The sequence below is a fragment of the Meriones unguiculatus genome, chromosome 12 (assembly GCF_030254825.1).
Source record: "Meriones unguiculatus strain TT.TT164.6M chromosome 12, Bangor_MerUng_6.1, whole genome shotgun sequence".
In the NCBI taxonomy this organism is placed as follows: Eukaryota; Metazoa; Chordata; class Mammalia; order Rodentia; family Muridae; genus Meriones; species Meriones unguiculatus.
The window spans coordinates 76,457,006-76,476,702 of NC_083360.1; the positions used below are offsets into that span (position 1 = coordinate 76,457,006).

At 43.5% G+C, this 19,697-nt stretch overlaps 1 protein-coding gene across 5 annotated transcripts in view; it reads left to right on the forward strand.

The window, feature by feature from the left end:
* Positions 1–19,697, forward strand: part of Nfia (nuclear factor I A) — a 526,906-nt gene that overhangs the window by 164,333 nt on the left and 342,876 nt on the right. The window contains exon 1 of one of the 5 annotated variants that reach the window (XM_060365919.1): positions 16,712–16,987. The exons of 3 other annotated variants lie outside the window; for them this stretch is intronic. In XM_060365919.1, the coding sequence (XP_060221902.1) occupies positions 16,985–16,987 (3 nt within the window). In that variant the 5' untranslated portion in view covers positions 16,712–16,984. Of the gene's footprint in view, positions 1–16,711; positions 16,988–17,428; positions 17,507–19,697 lie in introns of those variants that run through there. One more of the 5 variants, XM_060365917.1, reaches the window with a different exon arrangement.

The following is a 19,697-nucleotide window of genomic DNA, read 5'->3' on the forward strand; positions in this document are numbered from 1 at the left end:
GGGGAGTTCCAGGCTGTCTCGCCACCGTCTCTGGTAAATCAGTTCATGCACCTGGGGCTTCGAAGTGCACAGGCAGAAAAAAAAAAAGTGGGGCATTACTATCCAACAAGGGTGACCTAAGCCTGCCAGTGCCTACCTTGTTCTGGAAACACCTAATCCTCACTTCCTCTATAAAGCTTAAAAGCAGCTTGCCTGCAATCCCAAACTGCAAACACAAGCACAATTGGTCCCTTAAGCATTCCATTCCTGTGACCCTTCCTAAAGCCTTGTTCTAGGATGTGCTCTGGGGATCCTTAAAAGGAGAGAGAAATTCAGGCTTTCCTCTTTTCCTTTAAACTAATAATGACACAAAGGAGCACACCAGGGATTCGGGGTTGTTTTGGCTTTATAATTTAATGGCAGAGATTGGGCCCGAGGTAACAAGCTCTGCAGGAAAGAAAGCACCACAATAGGAAGAGACAGGAATTGGAGCCTCGGCAGCATTTCTCCCAAGAAAACCTTGCCTTGCTCCTACCTGAATAGTGAAATGTAAATTACCGAGCATGTGCTGGACCTATAGATGGAATCAATATTACATATTTGTCTTGATTTGGTGAAGTGGGAAAGTCCAGCTCATATGGCATTTGAGTTTTTGAGGGATGCCCTGGTCTATTCTTAATCATAATAAAGACTGCTGAGCCCCTTGCTCCATGCTGACATTATAAAAGAGAAACTGCTTGGAGACCTTCTTTGAAACCCAAGAGTCCTTCAAAGATCTAATTATTCTATATGACCCTTGCTTGCTCTGTGTACTCAGGAGTGTGGTAGTAACCTCTGGCATTCACGGACTTCCTTCTTACACCTGCCCTGTGGTCTGAGCACTTGCATGCGTTAACTCAGGTGATGATGGTACCTCTGTGCATGAGTTGCTGATGTATCCCTACTGCTTCTATGAATTAGTTGCAGATAAAATCCCTACCACATAAACGCAGGAAACTGAGGCAAAACTAAACTAAGTAATTGCCTGTGATTGCTCAGCTAATACATGTCAACACTAGCAAGTGGTTTGGCCCTAGCCTTCACTACACAGATGAAAAATATCCAACAGCAGTCCTTGCCTGCAACTCTGCTTTGCCTGGAGTTGTTTTCTGAAACAGTAGGCAGGGAGTAATTAATCCCATTAATTTGGCCAATCTAGACAGCCAACCTGGCACGCTGCTACCCACTAAAATGTTACTTGCTCTTTATTATCCAAATGACTCTGTCCATTTTGTATACAGATTATTAATAAAAACATTTAAACTTTCCACTCCGCAAATCCTTTTGGCTGATCTAGGTAGTCTTCCTCCCCCTTTCTCAGAAACAGAGCCATATGATGCTATCATTCTCAAGGAGTGTTCATTATATGTAAACACACTTAGCGCTAGGTCTCCCCATTAAGAAAGAACTGAGGCCCAACAGACCAACACTTCCACCGCTATCCTTCTACACAGAGGCCACCTGAAGAAGGTACCCTCTCTCTTCAGTAAACCTCACCACCTAGATAGAGTCCTGAGGCCACAATGCCAAGGGAGACCACTTCTTTACCTTCCGCATTTTTACAGAAGACCAAAGGGGGCCACTGAAGGGGAGACTTACTCAGGCCCAGACTAATAAAGATCCCAGGACTTGGCTTCAGTTCATTGGGGCTAGTCTTCTGCCCAAAAAGCCTGTGGCCCCTGAGACTAAAACTCACTTTGAAAACATAGTTTTAACAGCTCCCCCTCCCTTTTTTTTTGGGGGGGGGTTCCAGATGATCTGTAAGAGAAGGCTCTTACTGCTCTCTTCATCTCAGATGTGTTCTTAGAATGTCTTCACCAGATGTTCAGCCAGGAACTTTTCCGTTGCATGCCCCAACACTTGCCCGCATTGAAAAGCGTCATTTCTGATCTGACCTCCGTTAATGATACTCTTTCTCTTTCTGCTTTATAAAAGGGAAATTTTGCTTTGCCCACAAAAGACCCCAGTCTTGACAGACTGTTCCTAAACGCTCACACTATAGCTTTGTTCGGGCTTTTATTTTGTGCCAACTTGCATTACAAGTCACTTGCCCACGCTGAAAAAGATGGGGGTTACTGGACTGGAGTGACAAGCTCTTTCGGTTTTTCCCCCCCTTCGTCAACGCAGAGCTGAATCCTGCCACTTGGTCCTGGCGCGCACGCGCGAGCACACACACACACACACACACACACACACACGCACACGCACACGCACGCACACGTGCGCTGTGCCTGTGTGTGAGCGCCTATGGATCCGTGTGCGCGAGCATTTGTGATTTAAAGCGGCACCACGACGCAGAGGCAGTGCGTTCTCTTGCGTGATAAATCAGCCTGGCTGTCTCCGGGCTGCACTGGCGTTGTTCGCCGGAGCTGGACGGCGGGTCGCGGCCGGCCGGCGTGCACTGCGGCAGAGCGCGCCCTGCGGCCCTGACTCTGGCCACTGCGGCGGCGGCGGCGCGGGGCGGGAGCCCCGATCGATTTTTGCGGACCGCGGCTCCTTCGGCACGGCTCGCCAAAGGGAATCGGGTCGACTGCGGGAGCTTCGCAGGATGCTCGTGGATGGATTGGGTTTAGTACCTGCGCTTTCATTTTTTTTTTTTCTCTCTTTTGGGGGAGGAGCCGAGTTGCTGGTGCTGGAAAGGAGATTTCGCTTTTCCGTTTTTAATTTCCCGTTACTCCCCTAAAGAAAGAAAAAGAAAGAAAGAAAAGGAGAAAGAAAATGGCCACCGGCGCTTCCCAGCCGTGGGAAGGCCAAACCTTTGCAGACCGGCAAGACCTCGCCGGGTGGGCTTCTGACCCTCTCGCTTCTGCCACGGGAGAAATGGGCTTCCACAGACGTGGACCATTCGCCCTCGTTCTCTCTTATTCTGACAAGCAGTTGCCATTTTTCCCCTCTAGGAGTGATCCTTCTGTCTGGCTTTTTAAATAAAAAAAAATGTGTCCAGAATAGGTTTCATCTGGTGTCTGCTTAACAACCACGAAATAGAGCGGAGGAGCGCTGGGGCAAACTCCTTAGCCGGGTCTGGGGACAGCACTTGGTGGCGGACACAGCCAGTGGGGCAAGGGTGAGAAGGCTAATTAACTAATGACTAGCTGTGTCCTGAGGGCTGTGAATTCTTAAGCACACCCATTTAGAACAGTACTTTCACTTACTATTCCCTGGCGTTCTCCACAGCCAAGCAAACGATCACCCCAGACTGATAATTTACATTTTAAAGGTGGGATCCCAATCACTTGGGACACCCTGTTTTTAGATTCAGGTCAGAACGCGAGTGGCTTTATCAGGCGTGAGAAAGCCTTTTCTCTAGCCCCAAAGAGTTGCCCTTAACCTTTCCTGAAAGCTATTTACAGAGCCAATCTTATTTGTCAAATTGGGAAGATAATTGTAGTATGTATGTGTAGTTGTGTAAGTAAGGCCACGGACTATAATAACAACTTAGGCGGCATTTGTCTTTGTTTAGACGGATGTAACTTTCCTGAAGTTTGCTTGTAGCTTTAAAGTACCACGCAGACTGCAAATGAGTGGCTTTCTACGAAGGAAGCCTGCGTGATCCAGCACTCAAAGGCTGGATCTTCAGGCTCGTCTTTACATGCAGTTCCAACAGAGAGGTATAGAGTTAGCAATCTTGTTTCCCCCAGTATGCGACCAGACACTGGGCGAGAAGACCGAGCTGATGGCTCTCATTTACTCGACAAAGTCAGTTGGGTTGCCCACAGCTAACACCCCTGTTGAAGGGAAAGTGAAGAACCAAATGAAGCAGTTCACCTGGTCCTCGGGTCAGGCACACAGGGAGTGAATGCCCAGGAGAGTAAGCTCCTCGGTATAAGCAAAATGGAGCTGTCTAACAGGGTTGTGGCAATGGAACACATGAGTCTAATGATAATAGGAGTCATGACAATTACTTTCACTTACTCTAACTTTTAAGGCAGACATGTTTGGGTCACAACCTATGATAGCTAGGCAGTGCACAGTTTCCATGCTTCCATGATCTGGAGAGAGATGAGCATTTTAGCTCAGCCATATGAGTAGACACATACAAAGGTAACATCTAGACCCAAATAAAAGCATACCACTCAGGGAATGTCTGATCCAGGGCAGTGGCCCCTCTGCTACCTCATCTCTGAAAGCCCCAGATCCCAAGACTCCAGACTGTGCAGGACTCTGCCTTAACACCTCTGTGTTCGATATACACAAATTCTTTTTTTTTTTTTGATATACACAAATTCTAATAAGAACACAGAACAAACAGGTTTAGGCACTCCAGTGGCCTTCAGCTTGTCTATGCTGCCCTGAAATCAGACTCAGGACTTTTTACAGCGTAAAACATCTTTCTTCTGCATAGACATAACTCACTATTATGAAGCTCCTAGGCAGTCAGGAAAACTAGCTTTTAAAAAGTTTTTAAAGAGGAAAAAAAAAGTACGCATACACAAAGCAAACTTTCTTACTGTGGAACAAGTCTAGCAAGAGTCACAGTGAGCTGTGACTTGAAAGTTTTGGTTAGGGAAAATGAGTGCTCAGTTCCATGAGTTAATAAACACTGGCCTGGCAATTATAGTGTTTGTGTTTATGTGTGTGTGTGTGTGTGTGTGTGTGTTTGGTTTTTTGTTTTTTTGTAATATGAGAAAGAATGGGGAGGTTGTTGCCATTGAGCTTATCACATGCCCTGAGACAACTTATACCAGTGTCGCTATGATGGGACATTTCTTAAGGAAAAGTTTTGGGCACATTGAAATGACTACAGTTACAACATCAGATCAATATGGGCAACAGTAAAACTCTAGGTCCTATTTGGCTTTGAAAGAAAAAAACATATGAAGAGAAGGGTGAGTTTTGTAAGTTCTTCAATACTTCTCCAATTAAAGATGTTTAATTTAGAAATCAATATGTATCTCTGTAATTGTTATCTATAAACTCTATTTTGGACAAGCTACAAAAAGTTCAATAGACCCGGGCAGTATTCTAAATAACACTGATATTACAATATGCTTTAATTATCTGTAATATAAAAGGCAGCAACCACCACAAATTCTGACATTGAGAAGCTAAATATTTTAAAACACTAGTAATTAGAACATACTCTTCAGCGTTCATAATGCATTTTCTATGCTGTTCAATAAGAGTTTTAAAGAGTATCACTATAAAGTATTAGGACTGAAAAAAAGAATGGGGGAGGGGTGCAACTCACTATTTGGAGCAATGTCATATGTGTTTTGTGATCTAGAGGAGGTTACTATGCTAGTAGCCTTATGGCTGATAAGATAACCCAACAGCTCCTCAAAATGCTCACAGTGTAATACCAGGTCACGGCTTCATCCTGTCCGTATCCCTAGACTCTAATGCAACATCTGGCATATCAGGGACATTCAGTAAATATTTCCAAAACTTGAATTTATTTGATAATTGATTGTTGGAAAAAAAATAGTGAATGTAAATTTTGTTAGTGGTCAAGGCTGGTGAGAAAATTATTTCTAAGGCAGGAGAAATGGCTCAGCAGTTCAGAGCACTGGCTGGTCTTCCAGAGGATCTGGGTTCAATTCCTAGCAACCACATGGTGGCTCATGACCATCTCTAACTCCAGTCCCATGGGATCCAATACTGTCTTCTGGCCTCCCTGGACACCAGACACTCACATGGCATATAGACACAATTGCAGAGCAAACACCCACACACATGAAAGAATTTTTAAATTGTTTACAGTGGCTGTCTCATGACAAATTAGAGTGTCTTTGATGAATTGTCAATGTTTTATCTCTTAGGAGGACTTGCAGACGAATAGGAATAGTGGTAAAGCCAGAACCGCACACCACTTTTTGGCTTCTCTAAAAATCCTACTTTTTTTTTTAACTATACAATGCACACACCAAGTACACGAAAAACTTGAACTTTTCAAGTCTTAGCCAGACCCTGCTTGCAGCATAGCAGCCATTGCAAGCATGCTGGTCACACTAAGGCCTCTTTTGTAACTGGCTTTCCCCGGTCTCCTTTGGTTTTCTTTCCTTGGTAAACACAAAGCAAATGCTATGCCAAATAACAAAATGTTCTGAAGGTAAATGCTGTTCTTTCCAGCCTCATTTCACTGATTAGATGGCTCCTAAGATCTGCACTACAGCAAGGACTTCTGCATACTAAAACCCGGAGTATTTCCTCCAAATAACTCATTTTTAGAGAAAAAAAAAAACAAGTTGTTTCTTGACCTATTATTTAAAGCGGTGGCCTAATAAGATCACTCACTGTTTTCCTAGTTATAAAACCCTGTGAATGCAGCATATTTATAACTTCCGGAGTAAAGAGAGACAGACAGTAGTACTCTCAGGTTCTGAGGTTTTCTATATGCTCTCTACTCATTTTGAAATATGAACTATCTACTCCATGCTGGCTGGCTGGAGTTCTCTCTCTCTGTCTCCCCCCACACACACACACACACACACAACACTTGCCTCAAATCTGTGACCTTCCTAGGCTTAGCCTCCAGGAACTAGGATTACAGGCATGCAGCACTACCCTGAGGCTTCAACCGGAGACTATTTATAAAGAATAAGTTAGAAAGTCAAAAATAAAAATAAACTAGCTCAATCAAGGAAAAGTTCCATTTAATGACGTATACATTTTCTGATTATTTAATAAAATATTATAGTATGTGATATTTTATTCGTGTGTGTTTGTGTATGTGTGTGTGAGAGAGAGAGACGGAGAGACAGAGATGGACAGACAGACAAACACACAGACTAGAAATAGAACCTTAAGCCTTGTTCATGCCAGCAAGCCATCCACCATTCAGCTACACCCCAGAACAATGTTTAAATTATTATGTAACAAAGGGATAGTAATCTCCAGTCAGAGATGTTCTAATTTGCTCTAGTGTTAATGGTACTAAAGTGTTAGTTAAAGGACATAAACAACCTTACCAACCGTAGCAATAACCTAAAGGATTTACTGCGCTACCAGCCAGGTCAACAGTTCAGCCGTAGAGTTCACTTTAAGAGAAATAGCAACTTTCCCCATCACTGTGCAGAGATGTACAATGTAACATTTTTTAACCAAGCTGTTCACTAAGTATCTTGCCGCTCCAAATTAGCCTCTGGGTCACTTTGTTTCCTACTTTTTAAACAAAAGGTAGGCTCAGCTGCTAGAGTGTTCATCTCAACGTTCTAAGCCTTAGGTTTGACCCCCAGAACACCATCAACTGAGTATGAACTCCTCCGCACAAGGCTGTAATCCCAGCAGTATGAAGGTAGGCCCAGGAAGATTAAAAAAAAAAAAAATCAAGACTCACATTGACTACGTAGAAAATTCAATACTAGCCTGGAATATATAAGATCTTATTTAATATTTTAAATTATTAATAGAAATTTAAACGGTAAAAATAATATAATGAGGGAGGAAAATGACAGGTAGCTTGTTACAGAACCCTGGAGAATGATTCATGGTGATTTTTCTAGGAAATAAAGTCTTGTTTTATTTAAACCAACTTCACTACATCTTTTAGTGGCTCTCGACTACCCCTGTGATGAAATCATGGCCCAGCCACAGGTCACTGTGCTGATTCTGTCTGTGTTTTCCAGCTCCTCTTCTCCTAGCAAACAGCCTGTTGTCTTCTGCTAACCATCATCCCAACATTCTTCTTGGTTTCCTGCATTCAGAAAGTATTTCCGAAATGAAATGAATGTAGGTGCTTCTACTATACAGAAGAATGGATGTTTAGAATTTCAAAAGAGCTTAGATACCAAACAATACTCTTCAGAAGGTACTTCTGAAGATATTCTTCAGAGCTAAGGCTGAGCTCAGTGGTAGCGCACTTGCCTGGCATGCATGAAACCTTGGCTTTAATCCTCAGCACTGAAAGTAAAAAGATTTTTCTTTTCAGAGGAGGATATTGAGGGCGGTCCTGATAAATCAAATAATTTTCAAAGCTTAAACACATGGAACTAAAATCCAAGATGCCAGAGAGTTATGAAATTAACTCTGTAAGTGACAAAAGTTGTCAAAGAATTTGTTTGATATCTTTCCCCAAAGAAAAATTAAGCTTGGGCTTTCCTTCTCAAAAACTTAAAATGATATTTACCATATGATCAGGCAATTCCACTTCTAGGCATATATCATAACGCATTTAAGCAGGACCTTGACTACACATTACAGTAATGCACTCATACTTATGGCAGGGTTAGTTACAAAAACCAATAGTTTAGAAGCAACCCAAGTAACCAAGTATCCATCCACAAATGAATTACAACACACACACATACAACATACAACTACACACACATACAAAGACACTGTTTATATTACTTAGCCTTAGTAAGAAAGGACATTTTGACACAAGGGAAACTTCAAAACACCACGCTAAGGGAAATAAGCTAGTCACCAAAAGACAAGCACTATATAACTCCACTTATAATATGATACTTGGAGATAGAGAATCTGATGACATTACCAGGCCCTGAGAAGAGGAAAAGAGAAAAGGGATCTGCAGTTTGGGAAGAAGAAAAAGCTCTGGCTGTGGATGGCAGAGAAAGCTGTACATACTGTGAGTGCACTTAATGCCTAACTGCACATTTAACGTGGGTAAAGTCTGAACACTATGCTATATATTATATATACATAACTATTACATAAATACATAAATAAACATGAAAAGATTGCTTCTCCCCTAGTTGTCCTCATGGCAGGGCCAGATCTTGTCCTGCCCTTTTCCTATAATGCTTTTTGAGATCTTGGCCTATTTACTAAGCTTTGAGACTGACATCCCTACTTGCTTTGATTCAAATTAGAACAAGAACTTCAGCTCACCCACACCCATTGTTAGAGTTTTCCTTGCAAATCTGTGATAAACAAAAGTTAAGAGAGGCTGCAGAGCTCCTGGAACCCAAATGGAAAAGAGACTGAAGCCATCAGCCATGCCAACCTGGTCTCAGTTCCCATTTCCTCTCTGTCTACTTTTGATGAGGTGTAATTCATTCTTAACGTGAGTGTGCAAAGCCATGGGTCAGAGGTGCCAAACTCCAGCTGTGCTCTTATAGCTTGTTAGTGTTCATTGTCTGCTCTTACGGATATCCGTGTGTTAAACTAGGTAAGGTCTTCCTTGCCACAAGGGCAGCGCTGATATAATTAGGCCAGGCAGTTGACCAATGGGTGAAGAGTCCTTAGACATGGTTGCCATCCACCCTTTTCCCGCACCCAGAGCATCACAGTGAAGACTGGCCTCTCTGTGACCACACTGTCCATACTGCATAGAGCAACCGTGGTGGGGATGTGGTGGAAGGTATGGGTCAAACTTTTCCAACACCAGAAAACCCGTGTTGCTCTTGGGAAACCATTTTAGACCTTTATAATATTTTACGGATGTTGTATTGCCATAAGTTCCCACTGTTTCCTCTTTGATTATTAAGAAACTCAAGGTAAAAATCCTGTTCTCTGTATGTGCATAGGAATGTGTATGTGTGTGTTCAGGTTCGTGTGTCTGTGTGCACATGTGGAGGGCAGAGGAGGGTGTCCGCGAGGCTGGCTGGTTGGCTAGGGGGCTCCCAGGTTCTAGCTGCCACTCCCTAACACCCCAGCACTAGGGTTATAGACATATGGGACCACAACCAGCTTTTATATGAGTGCTGGAGATTCAATCTCAGGCCTTCATGCACAGTGAGCCCTTAAGGTCAAATTTTAATAAAGGACACAGGATCTCATTGCATGGATTTGAGATTCTGTTCTCATTTTTACTTCATTTTGATCTCACGTGTGTGTGTGTGTGTGTGTGTGTGTGTGTGTGATACATACCACTATTCCAAAACCTAAAAAATATAGGAGAGATGAACATGACTAAATGATATCATTCTTTGACTTCAGGCCTCTACACTAACAGGTACTGGTAGTCCAGGCCCTCACAGAACAGAATATCAGGAATTGTTTTGTTTGCTCGTTCCTCACTCCTGATTTCACGGAATCCTCATCAAATTTTATAAAGAAAGTAAGGCTGGTAATATTTCTGGTTTTACAGAATAGGAAGCAAGAGGGTCTTGCCAGAGAAACTGACCCCTCCAAAGTCACCAACGGTAGAGAGCACAGCCTACGACTTTAAACCCGGCATTCTAACCTCAGGTTGCTGCTTTCACCTTCCTTAATTCTTCCGGGTTCAGTTTTATCACCTGTACAATACGGCGCCTGCACCCTCGTGAGTTCCCTTCCAGTTCCCTCCTCCCTGGGGACCCCAGCAACTCACTTAGACACATTCTGTTCAGCCTCTTGCAGTTGTTGTGCTGTGCCCAAGATGAGAAGGATGAGTTCGCATACAATATGATTACAGGCTGTAACCACAAAATTCTACTTTAAGAAATATGAAGTCCATATTCCTTCCCAAAGGAGACATCACAGGCTAGAGCTTTGAAGGGAAATTGTAAATGAACTAGATAGTCTATTCAAGTATTGACTGTGTGTAAAGGAGCCTTAGTATCTCCCCAAATCTTGTTAAACCCTAGTGTCTTTGTCTATGCAGTGGGAATAAGACCCACCCAGCAAGGTCAAAGGTGAGCAGTATGGTGAGCAGAAAGGCAAATCCAGAGTCTGTCTTCATGCTCACAATTGTGATAAGGCCTCTCTAGCAGCAGCATACCCCTGACTTTGTTTACTCCCAGAGCGTTGAGCCTGGGAAAGGTAGCCATTTTCTGCATTTATCCAAATATTTACAGCTATCTATTGAGGGTTTCCTCGGGGTACTTTGCACAAGAATGAATAAAATAAGTGTCTATCTGTATATAAATAACTGACATTTAACATATGGAGCTTTAGAGGAGTGTAAGATAATAGAGAGCAAAGGAGATTTTGACCAAATCTGTTTGAAGAGAGTGAGATGTCACATTATATTAGCTGGTGAAAAACTGAATGGAATAAGGAGAAAAAACGTTAGGGACTTCTGGACAGAAGAAATCACACGTATGCATGTGCACACACATGCACACAAGAAAAAGAGGGATAAGCTTATATACGTCAGAAAGTGATTTTATAAAAGCAAAGGAAAAGAAAAGTGAGGCATTACTTCTGGTTAGGATGAGAAGACAACAGGGGGAGAATGAGCAAAAGGGAAGTCTGAAAAAGAAAGCATATGATAAAAATCAGTGTGAAATGCCAAGTTGGGGACAGCCTGTGGTGTTTCCAAGAGTAACAACTGAAAGGCACTTTCAGGCATTCTCACTCTTGGTTATTAGCACAGTGCACAGAAGCTTAAACATAACTTTCACGGAGGAAGTGGCTCTGTCCCACTGAGTCATTTAGATCTGCATTCTACCATCTCGCTGCTCTCTTGCATCCCGGGAATTGTCCTGGCACTCATACTCAAAGTTATGTCCTCTCTTTAGCCTTTTGGAAGGCAAATTTTCTTTAAACAAGTGATAAAAGAATTGTGTGCTACTCATGTGTCACTGAGACCTTAATATATCACTTATTTCCCTGAAAGGAGGGATGGAAAATATATGCCCTAAACTGTTCATTTATATATCAAAGACTAGCACATTGGGGATTGGGAAGGAGACAAACATATGCCCAAACTTGCTTACTTAGGTACCTTATGAATTGCTAGATTTAATTTTGCTTATAAAAGTTAACATTTATGATGCTATGTTAATCTTTCAAATGCCCGTGTTAACTGGCTTGCTTTAAAAACTCATTAGCCGACTTACTGGGGAAACTGAGAAAATAGAAAGATACATTTATTTTAACAATCCATTTTGTTCACAACTTAGAATAAACCAATTATTAAAGCATACTACAGATTTGAATTGCAACTCTAACTCCATAAGGCTTTGGTGTTCTAATTTCTATGTCAATATCTTATGAAAAGATTAGAGCTCTATTTGGGTCAACAAAGCAGAATTCCTGGAAGAGCTGACTATTTTCAAGGCATGAAGCCAAACTACACGGAACCTCAGGCTCACGATGAGATTATCAACCCAGAGTGACCATTCTTGAGGAGCACCTGCTTTTTGGTGTTGCAAAATGGAAGTTAGCTGAATGCAAACCCAAGCTTTAGGACAAAGCAGTCGGGGTGTAAACACCCAATATATGAGCACTGCCATTACTGGTGCCATTTTAATATTATTGAGTCAATTCCTACGTTGAAGGATATGATGGAAGTGATGATTTGTGAGCAGAGACAGAGTCTCTTCTATTTTTATAGGTGGGCAATTACACAACAAGAAAAGTTTTCTCTTGAATTGTCCCTGGCGATCTAACTCCTTGAAAACTACCATTGATGGTGCCTTCCCTTGCTTTCTCATCTCTGTGCCATTATGTTATCTTTGGCTGTGACCAAAATAGAAAGAAAAAAACTTTAAAAAGTGATTTGTTTTGGTTCATAATTTCTGAGCTTTCATCCTACTGATTCCTGGCCTGGGGCCAGGGTGGTAGGGGTAGGGGATGGGAGAGATGCGCATGAGTGTTGGGGGGGGGTGTTCCACTGGAATGAGGCTACTCAATTCATGGTGTCCAGGACACACATACACACACACACAGAAGCCCTAAGATCAGACATAGCCACAGGGACAGACCTCCAGTAATTTTCTTCCCTAAATCTCAGCCTCAACTCCTTCTAGAACCTTCTAAAATAGCGCCACTGACTAAGGGAATATGGCAAATTCCATATCCAAACCTAACCTCAGCATCCACTGAACCTTGTCATGATTTGCAGCTAAGCTCAGGTCTTCATGTTCCCAGCCCCCACGTGGCTCTTTTGGCCAGAGTGAGCTTCTTAATCGGCAAATTTTATTTTACTTCTTTCTTTGGCTAAATAGCATCGACTCTGTCCCAATCGTGCAAATGAAAGCCTAAATTGCTCATAAGGCTCTTCATGATCTCGTCTTAACCTGCCATTCTAACCCATCCTCTGGTTACTACAAAGCAGGTCAATATAAACTAATTAGCCATCGTCAGGCACTGCTACACATTACCTGGAAAGGAATGACCTGCTCTTCCCCTGTCTGACAAATGTGTACTTTTGGTTCATCACAAATGTCATTTATTCCTTCCCAACCCTCATGACTCTACTGGCATAGCCATGTAGACTTGATCACTACTGTCATATGTGTGTGTGTGTGTGTGTGTGTGTATACATACATACATACATATGCATATTACTGTTCAGCTTTTACTTTTGGACTAAAAGCTTTTTAAAGGCAGAGATAATGTCATATTCTTCTCCATCCCTAGCTCTTAACACATCAATGTTCTTAGAACATGGCTTAATATGGCTGAGCTAATTAATGCATATTACTTGAATGCTTCTCATCTTCCAAATGAGGAAGCTAATGCTTGCCCAGGCTAAATAATTTGTGTGAAGTCACATGGTCTGAGCAACATTAATACCCAAGTTGGACTCTGAAATGCATTGTGTATTGTTGACTATAGATTCATATAAGAGATCACTTTTGTAATGCCCCCAACCTACCACATTAAGTCAGGATTATGAACTACAGACAATGCAAAGAAAACTCAGTTACCAACAACTTACAAGGCCTGGCTTGCTTAGCAGTATGGATTATTCAGACCATGGCAGTGCAGTGAGAGCCTCTTGGACTTATCTGAAGTTCTTTCATTCACCCCAGTCCTATCATCTCTCCTCTCATATCTGCCTTTCACCCTTGCAACTTCCTCCCCAAAATAAAACACACACACACACCACCACCACCACCACCACCAACAACAACAACAACAACAAAACACAGAAAACCTCTCATTGTGGAAACTGTAGTGTGTCACAGTGTGTCCTGCAGTATACCCTTCTGTCCACACACCTTCACTTGTGTTCACTGTAATATGTCAATTACATATTGGCTTCTGTGACCCCATCCATATTGGATCCTCATCAGGATTCCTCCTGGTTATCCCGTTGCTGCCCTGTGCCATGGAGATCCTGCAGCTTTGGGATAGCAGGACTGGCCCTTTAATGTGCCCCAACCATCACACATTATATGGAGGTTGGACTAGGCCAGTTCAGAGGCTGGGTGGTAGCTGTTCAGGTCAGCTCACTGGCTCCCCACACCAAGCTCTCCAGCACTGCTCTGGCTAGGCTACCCAATGCCACCATTGGCAGGAGGTAGCATAGGCTCTCCTCCTCTCCTGTACTCAAGGCAGGCAGAACCCATGCCTCCAGAGCCGACTCCACTCTGCTGCCCAGTCAGGGCCGGGGTCCCTCTCCCAGGAGCTGTAGTCTGTGATGAGTGGGGCCAGTTCTTCTGCTCACACCCTTGAGGCTGGCTCACCAGGGCCTTTGCCATCAAAGCCAGCTCCACTGCATTGCCCGGGTGAGGTGCAGGGCCCACTCTTCTGGTTTCTACTGCCATTGGGGGTGGGGTTCAGGGCTAGCTCTCCCACTCTCGTGCCCCCAGGGTCTGCTCTCCTAGCTACTCCAGGTGTCAATGGGGGAAGGAGAAGGGCATCACCGCCTCACCAACGCCAACTCATGCCAGGCTAGTGGTAGGCCAGCTCTCTCCTGTGCTCATGCCCAGCAGGGCTGCCTCGCCTGCCTCTACCAGAGCCAGCTCTACTGTGTTGCCCAGATGAGGTACAGGGACAGCTCTCCAGGCAGGGTCAGGTCAGCTCTCCTGTAACAGGCTGCATGGGGCTGAGGGCAGCCCTCCCCTTACCCAGCCATCTCTTATCTGAAAAATTTAAGACTTATTTATTTATTTAATGTGTATGTATAGGTATGGATGGGTGCTGGGTTCCCTGGAACTGGAGTTACAGTTAGCTGTGAGCTGCCATGTGGTTGCTGGGAATTGAACCCAGGTCCTCTGGAAGAGCAGCCAGTGCTCTTAACTGCTGAGCCATCTCTCCAGCTCCCTTATCTGAAGTTCTAACCCTTGGCTAAATGGCTCTTCATTCTTACTAACAGGTCAGCATCCTGTTCTATAGGTGTTATTTTAACTTGCTGATGGCAACAGAGCCTGGTTCCGGCTGCACTCGGCCTGGGACGTTTTTTTTTTTTTTTATTACTTAAACTATCATTTGTCACCATGAACATCCTTATTACCTAAGTCTTTCTATTCAGTTTGTTTCTGTGAAATATACCAAGTGGATGTGGATGCTGGTAGGCAGAGGCTGGATTAAATGTCACAGGCTGTGTAGAGTAAAAACTTATCCTAGTCTATGAGAATTGTCTAACACCGAGGGCAGCCACAGTAAAATTCCTCCCAGCAATGCTGCACCAGCAGGCTAGCTGTTAAGTGCACGACTGATGCCAAAAGTGTAATTCAAGATAAAATGTGAGACTCCTTTAGCCTTTACTTTAACTGTGAAGGGTCTTATTAATTGGATAGATCTTTCACCAAAGACAGTTATGGAAACCAGAACACTAGGATATTTCTTAGTCCTCTTGGCTAGATATTTTTTTTTAAAGTCAGGTGAGCAATTTCCAGTAGTGAAGGGACACAAAGTAAACACATTAAACAACAACACAGTAACAAAAAGTCTAAGTCTAGTTGTGATGTGGTTTTTTCCCCCCATTTAAAGAGATACTCCCTTTAATGTCATTGGTCCATGCTCTGCACCAAAGGCTATTCTCATGGTATAAACAAACACATAAAACAAGCTTGACGGTGAAATATTCAGATGACGACACAGTCGTTAGAGTCTAGGTTAGTGAAATGAGAAGGTCAATCTGAAGAAGGAATTATTTCACATACCGGTTACTAACGTGCCCCTCCCCTGGTCATTTCTTTTTGGGGGATAAGAAGCGGGGGAAGGGGGGGACTCCTGACTTTGTACAATCCAGGGTTTGCCTGAATATTGATAAATTAGGAGCTTGGCGACCGAATCGGAATGTTGTTAAAGCATCAGTTCTTTAAAGGAGCCGCATTCTTTCAGGAGCCCACCTAGCCATTCCGTGTTGAGTCCTCTACAAAGAACAGGGCCGCTCTCTTCTCTTCTGAACCCAGGACGAAATCCTTATCTCACATAAGTTGTCTGTGACATTTTGCTCCATCTTGATTTAATGCACCAGAGAGGGCCTTTAACTCTCGATCTCCATCGGGGTAAATAAAGGTTAAACCTCTCACCGACCGTCAGGAACGAGCCTACTAACTCACGAGAGGCTCTGGAAAAAGAAGCCGAGAAAGCAGGTGTACAGGCGTGTTTAACACATGCAAACCCGTCCTGACTGCGGGCAAAGGCACGACAAACGTCCCTTCTCTAAGAGCCTCCTGCCAGCTCCAACAAGCAGGGAAACTTGCCCTGCGCCAAAACCCGGATCCCAGGAGCCGGGCCTACCACCGGAGGGGCCGTTCCGCAGCCCGGAGTCCCTACCCGAGCTTGCGCTGAAGGCCGGGGCTCCCATTGGCCACAAGCCGTGGGGGAGGAGGAGACTGTGCCGAGCAGGAGGAGGGGAGGCCCCGGCCCGTCCCTGCCCCCTCCGGCCCCTCCGCCTTGTGCGTGGTTACTATGCAAATTGCAGCGATTGCGGAAATAAACAAGGGGGTAGGGAGAGGAAAAGAGGGGCTGCCGAAAGGATCGCAACTTCTGCAAAGTCTCTTACAAGCACACCAGGCAAATCCAGAGAGAATCTGAGAAGCAGCCAGCCCGGGTTAGATTGGATCGCTTTCAAAGAGGAGAGAAGAGAGAGAGAGAGAGAGAGAGAGAGAGAGAGAGAGAGAGAGAGAGAGAGAGAGAGAGAGAGAGAGAGAGAGAGAGAGAGAGAGAGAGAGAGAGAGAGAGACCGCGAGAGAGGGAGTGATTGTGTGAGAAAAAGAGAGAAAGAGAGAGAGAGAGCGCTCTGCCATGGCAGAAGCCTTTTGATTTGGAGTTTTAAAAAAAAAATTATCCAAGAAGCCTGCAATTGGCCAGCAGCTTTTAAAAAAGCTCTTCCGGGTTTTCAACGGTTCCAAGTTTATTTAGCTTTTTTTTTTAAAATGCAAAAAAACAGGGGACAAGCTATGAAGCAATTCGTCTGAGCATTTTAAAGTTTCTCACGTACTCTTTTTACATTGCAATGGTACGTGGTACATCTTAAACTTTCTATTTTACATTTATACGATGTGCGTTATATAAACAACGGTAGAATGGTTATGCTTAATGGCTAAGACTTTAAAATTTTTCTAGCTGGAATATGCACTTAAGTGATTGCTGGGTAAATGTCTATTGTGATGGTTTTCTTTTAAAGATGCAGCTTTGTGGATGGCGTTTGTGGATGTGCAGCAGAGACTGGGTTTCTCTCTCTCTCTTTCTTTCTTTCTCTCTTTCTTTCCTTTTTTTCAGGATTTGAAAAAATTGCTGAGCTTAACAGATTTTTTTCCTCCTAGCGCTTGCTCGGTTCCAGAATAGGGAGGAGGGGAAGGGGGGGATCCTGTACGTGCTCGGCTCGGCTAAAGACGTCTGGCCTCTGCAGTCAACCTAACCCGAAAAGAAATGTCTGGACCCGAGAGTAATTGACGATTCGATCCTCTAATCAATGGGACAACATGCGAGATTGACAGAAGCTCTGTCCAATCATGAGAAAGCTTGGGATACAATGGTTCGTAATACATAGGGGGCGGGGCAAAGGCGATCTGAAGTTCTCTGCAGTTCTAAAGGGGATGGTGTTTAGTTCAAGCTGTCAAAGATGCCAGCGCTTCCGGATTTAGCAACCACAATAGGAAAAGTTCTCTTTCTTTCCTTCCTTCCTTCCTTCCTTTCTTTCTTTCTTTCTTTCTTTCTTTCTTTCTTTCTTTCTAAAGGAAGAAAAAGCTGCTTGGGAGGATTTTTGCGTAAATCCTGTGTGCCTTTTAACTTTGCTCTTCTGGAAAATTCTGCTAGAGTAATATTTAACCTTGCATTAATTATTGTTCTTAAAATACTCAGGGAAGTTGGTTGCTTGCAGAAGGAGAGATCTAACTTCTTTGAGAATATTCCTCAATCTGGGAACGTGCACTGGGCTTTTCAAAACTCGTCACTGGTTCTTCTAGGATATTTGGCATATCAAAGAAAGAGAACGCTTCCTAGGTAGTTGGACAGCTGTTCTGTAGATCTGAAGAAGAGGAGGGAGAAAATGGATTTTCTTGAGTTCTGCTGTTGCAGATTCTGGTCGGTGGTAGCAAAGAGCATTTTTAAGAGGCTCCAGTGCGTATCTCTTCCGGTTACCACAACGACCCTACTGGACTGTACAGGTGTGGAAGATGGCTGACTCCTGCTAGCTGGAGTCTGGCCTGTAGTTCCAGTCCTTGACATCTGCATGGTGGAAACCAACTGCCTTAGTTTGTCTTGGGGATGTAACTTGCAGCCTCTGGTTCAAATATATCAACCACCCCCCTAATTCTGAAGGGAATACATGGAAAGTAATATGGATTCTTTACTTTTTAAAAAAAAATGAGGATTTAATTCTCATCCAATTATTTCCTGAGGCTTTGGGCCTTCCAGACAGACTTTGTTTGGAAAGTAGATGGGACAATTCACTTGTATGCTCAATTCAGCAATATGACTCAGTTTGGGATTATATGCAAATAAGAGACCAGCAAGTAAGAGACTAGTGAAGAAAAATGCTGGTAAGTGCTAGTTTGTAGATCTAGTCTTGGTAATAACTATAGAGCAAATGGTATTGCCACTACTCCCATTTTCACTACTTTGGGCATTAAAATCTAAATCACATTAATACAATTTCCCAACTAAGTAGACTAGAAATGAGAGGTATTTCAGATGTATGTAGAAGTGAAACTTTATTGACGTAATTTATACATCTAAGAGGATTTCACTAAAGCTGGCAAGGTAACGTTTCTGCAAATAAAACAGTAAATGCAAGGCTGGGCTCTGTGCCAGGAAGAATATGGATAGCAGAGAACATGGCAGGAACCTCCTTTTTGCAAAGACAATCGGGTTTCAAGGCAGCCTCCTACCACTTGCAAAATAAACGACTGGAGTAATGTTTCCAATAAGGGGTTTACCCTTCCTAACAATGGGTCATTTATATGATTGCAATACACTAGTTTTCATATATCACCTGCATTTCGTCCACCCTCTCTTCTCCCTTCTCTTTGCCCCTTCCCCTCCCCCCTCTTTCCTTATCCTTCCTCCCTCTCCCTCCCGTACTATCTTTGTGAACTCTAGACAAGGATTTACTTTTGCAACCCAGAAGAAGGGAGAAAGTTGGAAATGCTTTTTACCCCGGGTCTGTCCTCTGAGGAACATCTGTTTCTTTGTGTGTTTAAATTTATGCCTGTTGGAGAGAAAGTTACCAGAAGCCATTCTGTAACTGTAACTCTTCTACGGTATTTTTCTCAAGTCTAGTTTGCAAAGGCTGTAGTTGGAACTGGGCTTTGTAGTGCTCCCCCCGCCTTCCACCCTCCTCCGGAGCGGGGGAGGGAGCGGGAGCTGGCACAGATAGGAGAGAAAGCAGGAGCGGATGTGGAGGGCTTTGGTGCTGAACTTGGATCCAGCCCTTGCCTAGAGGGCGCAAACAATCGTCCCATATCCAAAAGTCTTACGAAGGGCGCCAAAAGTTACTTAAGATAATATTGCTAACCGCAGAATGCTGGAAATCGCGGGCACAGCCACTGCCGCAACAAAAGAAGTTTCTAAAGTGGAAATATCAGCATTCAATTACTTTCCCCTATTTAAAAAAAGAAGGCGCGCCGACAGCCAGTTACTTAAAAAAAAAATCCCCTTGAGAATCAAAAGTAAGAATCTTTGCTGTTTTGAAAAGAGGCAGATGCGAAGTGGATCTTTGTACACAC